Below are 18,795 nucleotides of genomic sequence, written 5' to 3'. Positions count from 1 at the left end.
CGCTAGCCAGTCCAAGTACTGGCAGATGATCTATGTGGAAATATTCTCTGCCCAGCAACACCGGTGTTGCCTGCCCCTCCTAAAGATACCACCATCAAGAAAGGAAATATTTTTTCACTGAAAATCTAAAGTAATTGTCATCTTACAGAATTAGAGTCTAACTTGGCCTATGTCTTCTCAGATTTCTTTTAATTTTAGCCTCTATCACTACCTAATTTTCTCTTTTTTTCCTGAGTGTAGGAGGAAATCCTACCCCCTGCTGACAAAAGAGATGGTAGGAGGTAGCAATTACTAATGAACCAGCAAGACAAGCTCTTCATTATAAAGCAAGAATTTATGAGAATCTGAATAAGGAGAGAAATAGCCCCACTTTCCTTCAGCAGCAATAAGGATGAAAATACATTTTGGACTCCCCCAGAGCTCTAACTACATCCCCAGAATGATGCTTCTGCCGTCACATCTCACATGCTGGAAATCTGAATAAGAAAGCACAAATGCTTGTACATGTATTCAGAGCATGATTTCCAGACTGATACCAATTAGTTCTTTCCCTTCTGTTTCCTATCACTTGAATGAAAACACTGGGACAGATCCAAGCAGTGACATTTTGACAGCAAAAAAGCAAAGGCATTCAAACATTACCAAGGCAAATCTGAAGCAAACCAAGCACCGAGGTACCACTTTTCCCAACACCTAATTCCCCATGACATGCTTCCACAAGCTCTAATCAGCCCCTTAACAAAGATCATACGCTTCCTACATGCAACATAAATTCTGTAGGTACAGATCAACTACCTCACGAAGAATCAGTCTGTGCGTACAATAAGCTTGACGAACTTTACAAATAAATACTGAACACGCAAATGTAACTATATGTAGCCTACATCCCCACATGCATACAAGATCTTAGACTCATGTAGAGAACAGGGCTCAGGCTGATAAATTCATACTGATAATGCGATGCCTGAAGAACAGCTTCTCCCTTCAGCAGGGAACAAACTAGCATATTTGCACATTTAACTTCTGAGCTGAAGTAACTGAATATACAACTACCCGACAACCTGCTAGAAAAAGCTCCAAATCTTGAATTTGAAAAATTTTTAAATTAGCATGAAATGTACTACTTGTCCCGTATTAGATGTCAGAGGGGAAAAAAAAGGCAGAGTTCACATACTGAATGGCAGAGATGTGCGCACAGAGCCAGGATGCCCTAAGGATAAGACTGACCTATATGAGCTGTCCTTTTTCCCACATCCATCTTCCACACCTCTTCATCACTCTGATGACACTCCACAATAAAAATCTCTATCATCCCATTGAAGAATCTCCTATCTACAGGGTCAATAAAATTAACATTAATTTGTTTTTCAAATATATATTTATCATTAAATTTGTATGTTAAACACTCAAATCTAATTTACAAAGCAAAGAAAGGTTGGGACCAACGCTTTTTAAGTCTATTCTTGCCACACAGTCTCTTCATGTTGCACAAATCTATTACAACAGACTTAGATAAACCAAGTATCTTGCTTCTTTCCAGGCTCAGTTAGCTTATGCTGTCACATTTGAATGGTAAGCAAAAGAGGCAAGTAAGAAAGCTAAGTAGAAGAAACTTTTAGTTGATTAGAAATTTCAATATAAAGAAAATTAACCTTCTAAAGGGTCATGTGTATCCCAGCAAGATGATATTAAATAACAAAATATAGCAGGTCAAACTAAACTCTTTTATTCGGGAGAAGGAAGACAGCTTTTGGGAGGAAAAAAAAAAAACGGAATCTAAGGGCTATTAAACCAAGCTACATACGTGTGGCACCCCAGTGCACTTGGCACAGGCCAAGCATGCTTTTTAAGCTAAATCTGATGATTTCTGAACACTTGAAATACACTCTACATCTTGTATCATCTCTTTAAAGTACACATTATTATATTTCCTTCACAGCAATACAGAGCAAACCGAACATCAAAAAAAATAAGGGGAGGCAAAGAATGAAAACACAGATACTGCCTTTCATACTAGCAAGAAGCCTTGCTAAACTTTCCATTCTCAGGCACAGCAAAAACACATCCAGTTGTAAGTACCATGCTGAACTCCTCGTACCAAACAGCCAGTCTTCACAAAAAAAATAAGAGCAAGAGTAAGGGTCCAAGTCTTTCTACTACTATCAAAACAGTATTACTCTATTCACTGCCTAACAAATTTCTTCTGGAACGTTATTTCTACTGCAGTTCACATTTTGGAAATCACAAGCAAAAATTCTTATTGAATGTATTTCCTTTAGACAGCCAAATTAGCTCAAAGCAGCTTGTTTTATTATGACTTATAGGACTGACATCATTTGTTTCACAATTTATTATGATACTTGAGGAATTGTTCAAAATGTTTTAATTATGTGTTATCCTGACATTTGGTAAAACACAAGGATATGAAGGGTAAGTGTAGAATAAATGTTTCTTATTAATTAGGCTTGTAATGAACAGGTTTCATGTGATCACTTAATTTACGACCAGTGTCAAAGTATTCTCTGTGACAATTACCTAGTTTAGTCACCAAGTCAACCGAAAGACCTAAACATCTCCCTTCCTTATGTAAACACTACACGTACTTCACAGAGCATCTTGGAGGATAAATTGAAAACATGCAATTTTTCAAAAACATACGTGTTCTATGAACAGCAGTTCAACACATTAATGTTTAGGTCAACAAGCATATACAGCAGAGAGCTTCATGACAAATAACTGACGCAAGAGAACAAGATGACTAATCATGAACTCCTCTAAATGGCATTAAATTCAGCTACCACCCAGAGAGAAAAGCACCACCTATTTACCACCCTGTTTGCAGCCCTATTGTGGGAACCCTCCTTTGGTGAAGTCTGCAGAGCAGGAAAACTGCCCAGGAGCACCAGGCGATGGAAAGGGACCATCCTTCTACTCCAGCCTCGTAACCACCACATCGCAGAGAAAACAGAGCGTGAGGACAAGGCTAAAGCAAGTGGAGTTAGTGTTATGCATGGGCATCTCCAATTTACTTTTTCAAAAGTCTGCTTTCATTTTCAACCTTGTCTGCAGTGCAACAGGCGAATAACAGAATTTACGCAAGTTGGTTCAGCTTCAGAACACCCTGGTACTGAACACACACAAATCTATCCTGACTTTTTATATAAAGACATTCAGTAGCGCCACCAGAGCTGGCTTACAATCAGGTTCTCTGCTGGATCTCTAGAATAGCAGAGGATAATGTCAGGCACAAATCCTCAGTTCAAGAACCCTTTTTAGAGTATCAAAGTTTTTGTTTGTGTCTCGCATTACATCTTTATGAACTAAAAATAAATGTCAGAAGAATACAAAGATTTACTAGCTTTCAAATGGACAGGTACAGTTAACTAAGGAAATATTTTACCACGAAAGGATCCCATCCAGATTAGTATATAATCTAGTCAGTAATGACTTTTGGAGGTGACAGTAAATACATACTAACTTCAAAGCATTTTTACTCGTAAACCATAAATTCTTTTTACCTTTAAAACAGACATGGCACAAACAGGTGAAATATTCGGCTTGCAAATAAATGTTCATTCCCTTGTAGCTCATAATATACTCGACCTAATCTCTTCCATAAAGACAGAAATCTTTATCTTGGTACCAATATGAAGTTTTTATAAAGTGTAAGTTTGCCGACCAGGAAGAACAAATCGCCATGTTAATGAGAATATAGACAGGAATGGGAACGCATGTATTCACCAAATATTGCTCTTAGAGGAGGATTAATGCAGCAATTTAAGATGGTTTTCTGAGCTTTGAGGTAGCAAGCTAGTTTTATAATTTAAGAGTGCACCCACGGGAGCCACCAGGTGACAGTGGACACGTCACGTCACTGTCCCTGGCACAGCCAGGATATGAAGAGCCCAGTCTTCACCATGCCCTGACCCCTGTCAGCTTCACACCCCCTGGGACAGGAATGCCAGCCCTAGAGAGGCACGATCTTTCATTAAAAAGCCTCAAACTTTGTTTTTAATTCAAACTATTTATTGATTTGGTTGTATAAACACTTTGAAGTTATTGCTATTTTCATTAAACGATCCCAAATTACAGTGCATCATTTTGATAAACAGTACATCACATGCTGCAGCTAAGGTTAATTTTAGCATTGTACACCATTTCATACAAAGAAAGTTCACTTCCCCTTTTACAATAAAAAAGTAACTTCAAATAATTACAAAGAGCTGTTAAAAAGCAACTTTCTCTTTTAACCCTACTAAGTGATGAATACTGCTGTTTTGAGACAGGATGTCTAAATTTGAGGCAGTTTCACTATCAAAAAAGAACAGTATTTTTAATTGATTCAGTGCTTGTTCTAAACTTCTACTTTCGTAGGACAAAGACTTGAATATTCTTTATTCACACAATGGATTACTTCAGAAAGTGGCCCATGTACTGCCCATGCAGTCAAGAATGTAATCACATAGATATTGCTGATGACAGCATTTAGGTCTTGAGAGAATTCATTTACTCTCTCAAGAGCTGCTAGACAATTCTGTGTAATGAGCAGTGAAAATAGTGAATAAAGTATTTATGATTTACACAGTATAAATCATATTCTGATATGCCAGACATGCATTTCTAAAATGCCCAAAGTACATTAACTAATCATGAAGTGTGCCACAAAGGTAACTGCAGAAATCGCTTACAGAACATGCTCTTGCATGTGTGAAGAAAATGTGGTTGCATTTCTTTACATCTCATTTGCTATATACAAATTTCAGCCAGCCATAAAATTGCAATTTTCATCTCCTGCTCTCAACATACATGAACGTTTCACTAAAGAAACACCTGAAAATATCATTGCATCTTTCAAGTAAAAATGGTTCCAAATACATCATATGCAGAATATTCTATAGTCCAAAAGACAAACTAACTCTAAAAATAGGTCACATTTATTAAGTTACTTCCAGATCTCTTAAACAAAATATACAAAGGCCTATGGTTCACAAAGCCTACTAATGCTTATTATAATCCTAAATACCTTCTGTTTTCTACAAGGTCATAATGTCCTTCTATCCATCAGCTGCCTTTCTATTTTCTGTGAATTTAATTAACATTTTACATAGATCATGTTTTCTCTTTTTATATGTTCAAATTTAGACTGCACACTGCTTTTTAAACAAAATTCAGCATTTAAAAAACCCCTTCAATATAATAGATAGGCTCTCTCTAAGCTGTGCCTCAAAATGGCATGGAATTAAATCATTACACAGGGCAATCTTCTTTTTAGGACAGTCCTAAAATTACATTCGGCCCTTAGAAGGCAACCACGAGGCTGATGTGGGCCCCGGTGAAAATGAGTTTGACAGCCCTGCTCTATTGTTTTCAAACATAGCTTACCCATTCTAGACAACTACACAAGGTGGAAGAATCGCACACTATCAATTTTAAACTTAGTTTAAAATACATAATTTTCACATGAAGACTCCAGCCTTCATCAATGCTACTAGAAGCATGCACGCCAGTATAGGTCCAAACAGGATTTATGAAAAAAAATAAAGCCCCCGTTATAAATTGTGTCATACTGTAGAAAAATTAATAGGCCTAAATATGGTATTATTGCATACTGAAACATCAGTAACCCTGTAAAATGAATCGTTTAACATAAATCAAACAAAAAATTAAGTCAGCAAAGTTGCAGATCAGAAGATACAAGTTTCAATCTCTATTACACCAATACAGATTCCTACAGCTAATCTCAAGGAATTATTTGAGTAAATAAACTTCTGCACCACATATATAGGAAAGACAAGAACGAACAGAGAAAACCTGGGCTGAGAATAACATCCTATTACTAACTTTGCCACTCAGTGATCTTGGATGCTTGAAGTAACATCAAAAACATCAGCTTTGCCATCCAATGGGCAAGGCAGATGAAAATTATTCTAAGGGCTCTAATCTCTAAATTTAAACTTTAAAAAAATCTAAATTCAAAAATTAATCATTTGTAGTAGCATCCAAATTACTAAAAAAGACAAGGACAAAACCCAGGTAAGCTGCAAAGATTCAAGTATATGAAAATTTCCAACAACAACAAGATAGCATGCCTCTTGTGACATTTCCTACTGACATTTTTTAGGAAACACAGCACTTCCAAAATACTGACAGACAAAAAAGATAACAAAACTATATTACAAATTAAGGAGAAAAGCTGCTTATTGCCTTTAGGAAGTTTATCTTTATTAATGGAATTGCTAGTATTTAATTTTCATACACTTAAAGGTTCAAGTTATTTAAAAAAAAAAAAAAAGAAAAAGAAAAAAAAGAGAGAAGTAAGAGAAGTAGCACAAGGCATTTCATAGCATAAGTCTGAGACCAGCACTCTATTGATGGGTAGAGAGCCACAGAAACAGTGTTCTACTGAAGGGCTAGTCAATGAAAAATTGTGTCAGAATCGTTGATAGATTAAACTAGTATTACTACAAGGCAACATGTTAGGACACCCAAAACACTTCTTAACTTCAATTCAATCTACTCTGTCATGAAACTTTGGACACTGCAGAGTGTGGGTTTGAGAGCAATGAACAGCATCATCCGCTAATCACCTCTACCTTTTTTAAAACCTTATATTATTGAAATGACAGGATTTCGTAACTGGATACCTGAATACATGCCTATGGACTACTGAAGTTCAAAACGTTTAACTATGCTTAGAATGCATAATCAGCACATATCATGAATAATACTGTATGCAGCATCTCTCCAAGAAAACCTGCAGTACAGGGATCTAAGAGCAGATTTACATATGCTTGTTTCACTACATAAACACAGATGTCTGACTTTCTAGATCAAAATACGGTCAATAGCACAGACAGCAAAGCCCTAAAACAACTCTTAGGCCTTCCTCTGGCTTAAAAACAAAACAAAGAAACCACCAGATCCCCAGTATTTCACAAGAACGCACTCCAGTAATATCCCATTCTGGATGCAGGGTGCCTGAACACCGTGCCCTGCCTGCAAAGCTCAACTTTGGTCCTAGCGAGGTGCTCCTGCCCTCACCACCTGAATTTGCCCCCAACAAAACCATTGCTAATCCTAAAGTTTAGTTCAAAAATACAGCAGAGCTACTCATCCAAGGAGGGGAAAGGGACATTATTAGAAGTTCACCTCTGTGCTGGAAAACAGAGTGCAGCTTCTCTGTGTTTCAGACTGCTTAATCAAAAAGCTTCCTGGACTTTATGATAAAGAGCCATGATAACTCAATGCAACCGGAATAATATTACTACCTAGCAGAAAAACGCTGGTGCACACTGTGGAAGGAGCTTTGTCAGGAGTTAAATAAAAAAAAGGATCACCGTAAATGTCTCCCACTTTTGCATAAAACTGAACATGTTATTTTTCTAAAGCCTCTTAGGATCATAGACAAATATTTTTACATTGGAACATAACGCAAATAATGTGGCAACCACCACAAATAACTTTGAAAGGATATTAACTCACATAATTTTCTTTATCCCTTTTAAGCCTCTAAATACAAGGGAAAAAAAATCTATTATGTCACTAGGATCCACTAAGTTAAACATATTACCTTTGAGGTGTGGCTCTTCTCATGAAAGTGACTATACAGAAAAGGAATTTTCTCCGTCAACAATTTTGCTTCCTGTGCTTTATCAGAGGGTTGAGGTTTTTTTCTCCCTTAAGTGACAACAATTATTTTTTTTTTTTTGGTAACAGCCTACCACTGGAAGCTCTGTATACCCAGTGTGGTTAAGAGAATATTCTGTGTAGAATACAGTCAACACGACTGCTTTCCAAGTCTGTGTTTCAGGCCTAGGCCTGCCGAGAAGCAGTGAGGTTACATACGTGTTAGTTGTGTCTGATGTATGACTGCAAAAGGCACCAGTGCAATTACCTAGACTGGGACGTAAAGCATGAATGTTGGTTAAACAGCCCAGAATAGATTCATGTACATGTTGGTATAAAAATACTGAGAGCAAGATACCACCTAGCCAGAGAAAAGGGAAAAGCTATCTTATTGTATCAGTATAAAGCTGGCTTCAGGATATTTTATAGATACACCATCTCCCCTTCTCCTCCAGCTGTTTCTTAGAAAAGTCTACCAGAATCTGCACCGCTAGGTTTTCAGACACTGTCGGGTTATTATTTCTGTTAGCACGTCTCTGCAGCCAACACTTTTAAGGCTGATTTTCAAAACCTCCTCAGCACTCACACCCTGAAGATCAGTATCTTAAAGAGGCCTCAAGTTAAGCAATCAAAAACTGACATAATCCATCCCTACATACTTTAGCTAGTGATGCACTACTTTCCATGAAAACTGGACGATGTCACTACACAAAACCTGTTGCAGTTATATCCTAAAATAACACGTTCAACAGGTTATCTAAGCTAGCATAAAACTTGGTAAATCATGTCAACTTGCCCAAGGAAATAATTCTCAATATACAAGTAAAACAGAGATTTTGCATCCTATCTTCCAAGCAAAACCAAAAAAAACCCTCTGAATTAACATAAAATTTCAGTTACCAAAAGCAGATATGACAATCCAGTCCTATAAAGATATAAATTTACTACTAACTTAATGCAGTGTAATGTTAAAAAGTCAATAATAAACATCAACTGCAGGTGTCGTATATGCTCTGATCTTCACTAGGCTTATTTTATCATGGACCTATATATTCTAAAAACCAAGTTCTCATAAGACAAAAAACCCATCATTTTTATTTGTCCTTGCAAGCCTAGTTTCTGAAATTACCATGAGACATAAAATGAAAACATATCTTTCAGCAACTTATTTCAATATTAAAATACACCATCACTACTACTCACATGACTAGAATTTTAATTTGTGCTGAGCACCTGCAAGCAGAAATGAAGAATAAAGAAAAACCTGCACCATTTCTTGCTTACATGTTAAAGACTCATTTACATAAATTGCAAGGGGTATTCACACAGATCATCTTTAGGCACCTGAGGCACTTAAGAGAAAATTTCGTACCAGTTCGGGGTCAATTAACAGTTTCCCACCACCAGTAAGAACATGCTCGGCTCCATCCCCCAGCCACCCTCTCTTCCTTCTTCACCATGAACCCTGTAATTCCTGCCCTCTCTCTTCCCGCCAGTACTCTCCAGATAGTAGTGGAAATCTATTCAGTTTACAAATGCAACAACAATTATTCTGAAGCAAGCACTTAATTCAGCTCAAACTGTAATGCTGTAATACAAAAACAATGACTGTGATGGGCTCCCTCCACGGTAAATGTGGAAAGGGAGGCAAGCTCTATATTAAGATGTTTGGATTACCCTCTGAACCTGTTTCTCTCTACTGATCATAGAGGTGAGCATCTAAAAAAAAAATTTTAAAAAGGCAAAACTCAAATCAGACAATTTGGTGCAAATAATATTTTAGATATGAATAAATTATTTGCTGAAAAAACAAAACAAAGCAAAACAGTTTTTATCTACCCACTCCTAGAAACAGATGATTTAAAAGAATATCAGTATTTTGTTAAGATGCATCTACAGGTGCAAATCATCACCAGCTACCCATTCATCCTGAAAATAACTTTTAACAATGAGAAACAACTTATGACTTAAATCCTTTAACTAATGTCTACCCCTTCCACTACCAGAAATATGCACAAATACCAGGAAACCAAAACTCCTATTATGTAAGGCCACCAAAAAAAAGCTCATTTTAAAGGAAGCAGGTTTCAGAACACTTTGTTAACAACACTCAACACTTTGCATTTTATACACAAACTAAAACCCATTTTAAAATGCAGTAACTAAGCTTACTACCAAAGCATATCAAACCCATATCTTGAGAACTCATGATCTACTTCATATTGCTCCTAAAAATGCATAATTCAAGAAGAAAAGCATACACCTACTGAGCAAACTAATTACTATACACCATTATGCTGTTTCTCCTGCGCTGTCCAGAAAAAAATAAAAAAGGGTATGCATAATAACAAAAGGCCGCCTTCTGCCTAAATAAATTTTAAAGCTCTTTTTTTGCTTACGGATCAAACATTTGGTTTTGAGAATTATATTGAGATGTATCAAAAACAAGTCACAATAAAACATTTAGGTTAACTGCATTCCCTGATAAACAACCTAGAATTATAAGCAGCAGGTTTAAAAATACTGTGACTTGTGCAAACGGGAACACTGTAAGCTGTTTATCTTGTTTAATCCCGAAGGTAAATAGCATAAGCTTTAAAATATTCTGCTTCTTTGCCATAACCTACTGAATCACATTGACAAAGGTAATGAAATACTATGGAGAATCTTAAACTTTTGGAATTGCTTCTGAAATCACTTTATCTGAGTGTTGTACAGGACATTATTCTCAAGAACAGTCAGTGTAAACTTCAGTGATTTACATCCAAACTGTAGCTTCAATAAAGCCAAAAATCTCATCTTGTCTCTCCTGAGGTGATCCCTTCTTCAGAAAAAACAAGGACCCCGCACAAGTCCCCTGTCAGGCCCCTGTAAAATATGACCACTATGGTTATTAACTGATTTTTTTTTTTTTTATGGTTGCCTATTCCAAAAATTTTTGAATGCCTGCCATAGCTCAATTTCAGCTTGCATAGTACAGTTCTAAAATATTTTCAATAAAAAAATATAATTTTCAGCTTCTTGGATTTCTTTCCTCCAACACGAACAATTTCCACACCAAAAATCCCACTTCCTTGCGCAACTCCCACCCAAAGATGTACACATACTTAAAATTAAGAATATATTTTATATGATTTCTTGGTAATTATTTCCCCACTGTCCCTTCTTATTCAGTATCAAAACAAGTTTCTGACCTGCTGTTTTACACATCATTTTTAAAAGACTTTAGTACAGCATATATATAACTTTGACATATTTTGCAGTCAAGGACCTCCTTTCTTCTCTGTACAACAGGAAGTTTCCCCTCCCATCTGCTCGGGATATTTAAAAAAAATAATAATTACAAACTGTTGGTTTTCCATTGATTCCGCAGAAAGTGACTATTATTTACATCTAAAAAAGAAAAGTAAAGTTGAAGCCGAATGCCTGTTGTAACCTCCACAGGTTCCCTGACACGGTCATCAATGGTCACCAGACACCTGCTAGTAAGGAGACAGCAGCCAGCAAAGAGGAAAACAACTACAGCTCTAATAGTGCCAAAATTGTGCCAGTTCGAACTGCTTGTGGAGCAACGTTATTCACAGGCAGCACCAGCCCAAGCTTAGTCTCCCACAGTCATACAGGAAGACTTAAGTTTTATATTTAGTTTTCAGAGCAAATATAAATAAAGTGAATTATGGAACAGTTTCACATTTCACAAGCAGACACTTAAACAATTTAGTAAGATATTTATGACAGAGCTTTAAGACCAAATAGTACTTAAGGCAGCAACAAGCCTCTTGTAATGTAAATACTCTACTGCCGTTTATGACAACCAGATCTGGATTAAGAGAAAAAGAACAGAGGAACCTTGCAATAAACTAGGGACAGACTGAAAAAATGGCTTTTAAATTTCCCCAGTTAAATATGTAAATGACCACGACTTTTTTGGCCTACACAGAATGTTTATGAATTCTACATTCAGGAATTCAACTTTGCTTCAAGATATACAGAAAAACGGTGGCAATATCATAAAATGTCATCTGTCATTCCATAACTGACTCTCCTCCTCTTGCATATTATTAATGAATTAATTGTATTATTAATATGTTTTTAAAATAAAAGCTTGCCCTAAAACCCACATAATAAATGCAGATCAACACTTAATATCTCTTCTGTATTATACATTAAAAACTATTCCAAAGCTTTACAAAACAAATTCCAAAACTAAAAGCTAATATTAATAGCTGCTTATATTTGATTTGTTTTAATTAAAAAAATCAGCAATTTATTTCACAAGTTAATATACTGTATTCAGTCTTTTAAAGTCTGATATAAAATGCCACATCAGGGAAACAAGCAGGAAACTGCCATTTTTCCAAGCACCCACCGTGCGCTAATGACCCGTTCTGCAGTCTCTATTGTTTTCCCAATTTTGTGCGAGCTACAAAAACAATCAGCAATTTTCGCTGGCTTTCCCTTCATTAGTGGCAATGCCCGACAGCAGGATCTGAGCAGGTTTCCCACAGCTCCTTTGTGATCGTACTTGGAGGATGAGGAGTCCTCATCACACGCAGTTACACAACGCGGCAACTATTTATAGTTAACCACTTGATTCACATTATCTGCCAGGTTGTAAACCATTTAATATGTAGACACTTGATCTATCATTTTAGTTCCTTAATCAAAATGTCACATAACAGTCAAGTAAAAGGTTTCAGAGAAGCCTGTCTGCAATATCAAGTGTTAAACCACACAGTTTGTAATCCTACCAAGAGAACCAGAAGTTAATTTCACAAGATCAGTCTTCTATAAATATATGCTGAACAGTTATTTCCTTCACTTAAACTCCTGCTGTCAATACCCATTACTATGCATATTAATAACTTTTAAAATCATTGAAAGAAACCTGAAGTTGTGCTAAAATTACAGAATTTCTCAGTGTTCTGAGACACATGAAAAATGCGATCAGCATTAACACTCCAGAAAGCACCCTATAAACATCTACAATTCTTACCATGCAACTTCAGTGCCAGCTGTTTAACACCCTCAGGTTCTCTTAGGAAGAGTTTCACATCATCACACATGACCATCATCTGGTTTTACCTCTGAATATAGCAGTATTTAATGAACATCAACCTCTCCTGAAGACCATCAAATGCCAACATTTTCTTCAGCATTTGTAACAGGCTAATGGCTTTGTTAGAATTCATTTTCCTCCTAAAAAGACACTGCCTTACTGTCATAGTCTGTGACAGCATGAGTTTTCCTCATCAATCCTTAGCAATCATATTCACTTCATTCAACTTCTTCACATTTTTGTGAACTGCCTTCTTTACTCCTATAGGCCACTGTAACTTTTTAACCTAATAAGTTTTGTCTCAATTACAGGCCAACAGGTTTGCCGATAAGAAGTATTAATTGATAATTCTCAGGAATCCATATTTCCCAAAGACCTCTGTTGTAGCAAACACCAACTAGCACCCATTACTGTAAACCTCATTAAACGTTAGCTTTAATGATTGCTGTATAAAAACATCTGGCACATACCTGAACAAAATACAAACAAATCAAGGTAATTCCATATCAGTAAGGTAAGAGTAGGAAGTCAGAAATACCTGGAGACGTTTCTGAAAGACGAGTATGCAGGTTATGGCAGTTCACTATGATATAAGCATATCAGTACAGCTACATGTCTGCAAAATGCCGTAATCCACTGAGCACAGAAGAGAAAGTCATGATCCTGCCAACTTCAACACAAACTGAAAGCATGCAAGTACCCTTAGTGAAGCTGACAAGGTGCAGATGTTAAAAATCAGATACCATCACACAACTCTACCAAGCCTTGAAAACAGCAGAAGGCAGAGAAAGGAGTACAATTATGAGGTACACATTATAATTAAATAAATACGATTAGAGGGCACAGAGTAACATACACTTGTGCAAGATACCTAGCAAGTCTAACCTAAAATACAGGCCGGCAAGAACTGTAGCTCGGAGTGCACATGAAAGACATGTCATTTCTTTGTTCTGGTACAATAACACAGCCTTGCTCATCATAATATATGCACAACACTTTGTTCCAGAGCAGATTAAAAGTAAGGAAAAAAGGTCATAATCAAAATCTAGGATAAAGCTGTTCTTCAGCTTACTGTATTTTCAAGCTATTACAGAAGTAAGCAAGCAGAAAATCATCCTGAAATTCACAGAAGACTTTGAGTGTTTATTTTTAAATGTTATAAAGACAGTATTTTCCCTTTTCTTGCAATCATTATGTTTAATTCTGCCCCACATGAAAAAATAAAATGTGATTTGACAGTTATTTCTTCTGCTGCTGCTGTATTTTTGGCAATGCTGCTCACACATTTATTTTTTCCCTCTTTATAACATTCATGCTTATACATAAGACCCTGTGGTAACCTCATGTACCCTACTGAAGAAATTTCTAATCCTTTAAAAATAGGCACTAGACCACAAAAGCCCAAATATGCCAGTAAGGCGCAAGGTTATAACTGCTTCCAGTGTCAGAGTGTCTATGGCATTTCACAATATAGTCAGACATAAGGTATAATGATCTCCACGGAAGTGGCAAAAGCCTTATTACTTGAGGACTGATGTATTACCCGATCTATGCATCTGTTAAGGTTATTGTTTTCCATATAACTGGATCACAAAATTCAATAACTATATATTTTTTTAATGTTCTTGTGCTCCAAGTTGGCAAACTACCTTAAGTTCCAGTTTTGCCTGTTCCTTGTGACTATCAACATCAGTGGTTAAATGCTTGAGGTTTAAATCACTGTTCACAGATGTTCTAATTAGCCAGTTCTACTGAACTCTAAAAGGAGTCCAGGAAACCAACAACCCTGGAAGAATTGCCAATCCATCAGGTTAGTTAAAAATTTGCATATATGGATTTGTATCGGATAAAGAATTATAACTACTCATTTGGCTAAACAAGCACCAACTCTCACTCTTCAGAGAAACAGTTGTCAAAAGTACATCACAACTCTTCATAAAATACACAGGAAAAAAGAAAGTATTCCACATAATTAATGGGCATTTCTGGGAATCTACTATTTCTGGAGGAAGCAGTATATGTTCTTCCCCGCTTAATGGGGAAAAATGTTAGTAGGCCCCAAAAGGTAGGCACAGCAGGATAGAAAACATTTGTAAAGCTTTTTTAAAAAAGCCAGTCTTAGATTTCTTAAAGGTTTTTAATAAATAAATTAAAACTATTGTCTAGTGATCAAAATATTTAAATATAAAATGCTTTTACCTCTAACATCCAAGTAAGATAGTCTTCATAGCAGCATGTGAACAGGCACAGAAAAAAATTTCCAGTTCTTACACTCAGAAGCAAAAAGTCACTGCTACAATTATGGGTACTGCAAAAAAGGCAATGATCAGTAGCAATGCCCTGGTTTAGTCTGTTATTCAGACGAGGAGCATAACTGTTGCATAAACATCAGGCCTTTTAAAAGGATTTTTACAAGCTAAAGTTGTGGAGTAGTGTTTTATATCAAATTCAGAAGTGCCACTGATCACAGTGGTGTCCAGCTGCCTCAGTAGATACATATCTAGAGCTTGCTGTAAAAATAGAAAAGCAAGCATTAAACTGATGCGGCTAAGAACTTCAGATACCCCTAACTTAAGAACTGTAGGCAACATTTAATGAATTTACACTAGAAAAGCTTTATTATTATTGAGCTTGGCTTTTAGACATGATCTTGTCAATTTTCACATCGCACCAGATTATGTATTCAGTAAGGACACACCTGGCATAGATATCTTTTTAAAAAACAGCTGATTAACCTTCTTGGCCAACAAATGAAAGATGATCAGTATGTGAAATATCAACAGCTTCCATTAAATGTGAGAAGAAGGTAAAGAGCAAATTCACAGAAAGGTTTTAATGCAGACTGTTCACTGAATCAGTTTCTAACAAAGCCTTTCCTGATTGCACTTTTTAGGTTGGTCTACTCAAATATACTGCACTCAACCAAAACTTATTAAGACAGTGAAACATTCTATTTTTTTTTTCTTCTAGCAACAGATAGTCATTTAAGAAATTACAAGATGTTATATGTTAGTAAGCCATTCAAAAAAATCTGCCCAGTTTTACTGAGCTCCACATTGTAACAATAACGCAGGCATACAGAATGTCTCAACATCCATGTCATAAGCTGTATCGTATTTTCACACCGCAGCGTTGGGCAGAAATTGAAGCCAGAGCCATTCAAGGGAAAAACACAGCCCTATTCTGGCTTTCAGTTGTTCTCAATCTAATTATCTTTGGAATTATAAATCAAGTATTTCACTACACGGTGATGGTATTTTACATATTTAAAAGATCAATTAATGCACTGCATCCTTAGCCGAGCTCGCAATAAACGACTCGCTGCTTTCAAATTTTAATTTGCTTCAGACGGCACAGGCTCCAATTTGCAAACTCTTCGGTATGGATGTAGGCAGATCCCAACTACTGATTTGTGTAGACCTCCACCGTGGGTAAACACAGGACTACACCACGCAATATGCAAATGCAAGGTATGAACACTGCATTATCCTTCCGACAGATTTTTGTAAGCCAGACTCATTATCGTCAAAGCAGTATTTAAATAACACCATCAAAGAGAGATGCTTTCATCTTTCAGATGTAAGTGGCCCTTTTAATGCCAAGTTAACATTATAATGGTTTCTCTATGTTGGAGAAGAAAATTCAGTTTGGTCTTCCAAGTCTAAGCAATTTTTAAGGAAATTTTTCACTCTGCATTTCAAATATATTATTTCACATTTTCATGTACGTTGCTTTTGTCTTAATTATTCAAAACAAGTCTCTCTCACATCACTTATTGAAGTGCAGATATAAATAACAAGAGCTGCATATGATACAGAATTCCTACAACAAAGCAATATGGCAATTTCTTTAACAACCTAAGCACATAAAATACCAGACCGCCTACTTCACTTCTATACAATTCTAGTACAAAAACAAACCTTAATTTGGTACTAAGGCTAATTTTATAATTTTTTTCTTCTGCCCCACATCTTCCAAGTATTCAACCTTTGGTCGTCTAGGTGCCAGTTCAATTAATACAATTTTAAAAGGGAGCGGGGCGGGGTGGGGGGAGCAGCAATGGAAGAATGTCAAACCAGGCTTCCTCATCTCATATCTATGCCATGATAGCTACAAGAAAGTTGCGATTGATCTCCTGTTAAATTACAGAAAGAAAAAAACCCACCGCATCTAAATTATTTACCAAAATTTAAAAAGGGAAACAGATGCTTCTTAAATTATTTACTTTGGCTTATGATATACCTCAGCCCTGTTCCCAACACCCATAATACTGTTAAACACCATCAGCAAAGTGCCAAAGACGGCACTGAGTTTAAAACAACTCCAGCCAGCTCCCGAAATTGTTGCAGGAGAGACAAAGGGGATCAAGGTCAGCAGCCTTCTACCGCAGCAGCTAATCCACTCCTATGAACACGGCATTGGGACTGGCTGACGTAGTAAATTTCCACGAAATATAAAACACACCTAATGCAACCTAATTTCCCCGTCCTTGAGAGAGAAGAAACATTTTGCTCTCACTGGACTCAAGCCATTACATATTTGAGAGAGGAAGGGGAGGGAGGAGTTCACAGAAGTTCAGGGTCAGCAAATGTTCACGTATCCTGTCATCTACCAACTCAAAGCTCAGGGCATAAAAACTCGCATGCCACGCGCAGAAACCTACATATTTTGGGTGTGCGCGTGTGTGTTGGGGGGGGAAGACCTGCAACAAGGAGCGAATGTGTCATAGGTGCGGAGGCTGCGAGGAGAAGAGCTGTCAGGAGAAAGCAGCCTCGTTTGAAGGGGAGGAGGCGGCGGGGAAAGGACGGTTACCAACATTGGATCGCCAAAAAACCCCGCGGTGCCCACCGGCTGCAAGCCCCGGCTCAGCCCTCGGGCCCGGCTTCCCTCCGCTCCCCCCGCACCGCACACGGAGCTCGAACCCCGGAGCCGCCCGCCGGCCGCCGCGGAGCCGCTCCCAGCCGCCAACGGGCAGCGGAAATCCCCTACAGCCCGGCCCGGGGGCGCAGAGCAGCCCCGCCGGGCTCCCCGAGCAGCCCCTCGGCGCTCTGGGGGGGCGACCCCCCGCCCCATCTCCCACCACCTTCCCGCTTCCGCCGGGGCCGCGTTTTGACCTCGACCCCCCCCCCGCGACGCCCCACGCACACGCAGGCCCGGGCCCCCCCGCGGGCCCGACCCGCACCCCGGGGCCGGCAGACAATGAGCAGCCACAACTCACCAGCAGCGCCCGAGCTCCGTGGGTCCGGGGGCGGTTCCTCTCCCCCTTCTCCTTCCCCCTCTCCTCCGACCAGGAGCGCTATCCGGCCGCCGGGAGAAGACCCCCCACCCTCCCCTCGCTGCCCCGAGAGCCGCCGCCTCCGCCGGGCCGCCGGCCGCGCTCCCTCCCCGAGGAAAGTCACTTTATTCCCCGCTCCAACATGGCTGCTCCCCCCGCCGCCGCTGCAGCCGTCGCCTTGCCGCGGCTCCCCGCCGCCGGAGAGCGGCCGCAGGCCGTGCTCGGGAGCCGCCCGCTCGGCCGCCGGCGGTGCCGAGAGCGGCGCGGGTGGCCTCGCGTCGGCCGGGCCGGGCCGCGGGGGTGCGAGCAGAAGAGGCGACCCGAGCCGGACTGCGCGTCTCCGCTGCGGGCTGACGCCTCCGCCCGCTCGCAGCGCGGCGGCTCGCACTGAGCCAGCCCCGCCGGCAGCCGGAGCGCAGGAGGGGCGCGGGGGAGGCCCGGGCGCCGGCGACACCTAGCGGCCGCGGCGGCCGGCTGAGCCGGTAGCAGCGCAGGGAGCGCGGCGGCCCGGGGAGGGGAGGCTGAGGGCGGAGCGCGGGGCCCGCGCCGCGGGGAATGCCCCGGGCGGCGGAGGGGGCTCCAGCCGCGGCCCTTCCCTGCGCGCCCCGCACCCGCGGGGGAGCGCCCGGCCGAGCCGAGCCGCGGGGGGCGCTGCTGCTCCCGCCTCAGCCGCCCTGCGCAGCCGCCGCCTTCCGCGGGAGGAAGCGGCTCTCCCGGCACAGGCGCCCGAGAGGCCGCCCCGAGGCCCTGCGCGCCGCTGGCCGGCCCGGGGGTCTCCCCGAGCGGCGTCGGGCAGGGCGATGTGCGAGGGCGCGTTTGTTCCCTTCTTTTTCTC

At 39.7% G+C, this 18,795-nt stretch overlaps 2 protein-coding genes across 3 annotated transcripts in view; one reads left to right on the top strand and one right to left on the bottom strand.

Moving 5' to 3' along the window:
* CDK17 (cyclin dependent kinase 17) overlaps positions 1 to 18,013 on the bottom strand; it is a 97,563-nt gene extending 79,550 nt beyond the window's left edge. For both annotated transcript variants that reach the window (XM_065636293.1, XM_065636302.1), the window contains exon 1: positions 17,904 to 18,013. The gene's annotated coding sequence lies outside the window, so the exon portion shown is untranslated. The remainder of the gene's footprint in view (positions 1 to 17,903) is intronic.
* Positions 17,404 to 18,351, top strand: LOC135986218 (basic proline-rich protein-like). Its single transcript, XM_065630138.1, has one exon. The coding sequence runs from the start codon at positions 17,404 to 17,406 to the stop codon at positions 18,349 to 18,351; it is 948 nt and encodes a 315-aa protein (XP_065486210.1).
* The last annotated feature ends 444 nt before the right edge of the window (positions 18,352 to 18,795 follow it).

Source organism: Caloenas nicobarica, chromosome 1, assembly GCF_036013445.1.
Source record: "Caloenas nicobarica isolate bCalNic1 chromosome 1, bCalNic1.hap1, whole genome shotgun sequence".
Classification (NCBI taxonomy): Eukaryota; Metazoa; Chordata; class Aves; order Columbiformes; family Columbidae; genus Caloenas; species Caloenas nicobarica.
Note: the sequence above shows the minus strand (reverse complement) of the source record. Positions and strands in the feature narration are given on the sequence as shown.

Excerpts from the sequence above, each read along its gene's own strand:
- LOC135986218 (XM_065630138.1), top strand. The coding sequence starts at position 17,404 with ATGTGTCATAGGTGCGGAGGCTGCGAGGAGAAGAGCTGTCAGGAGAAA.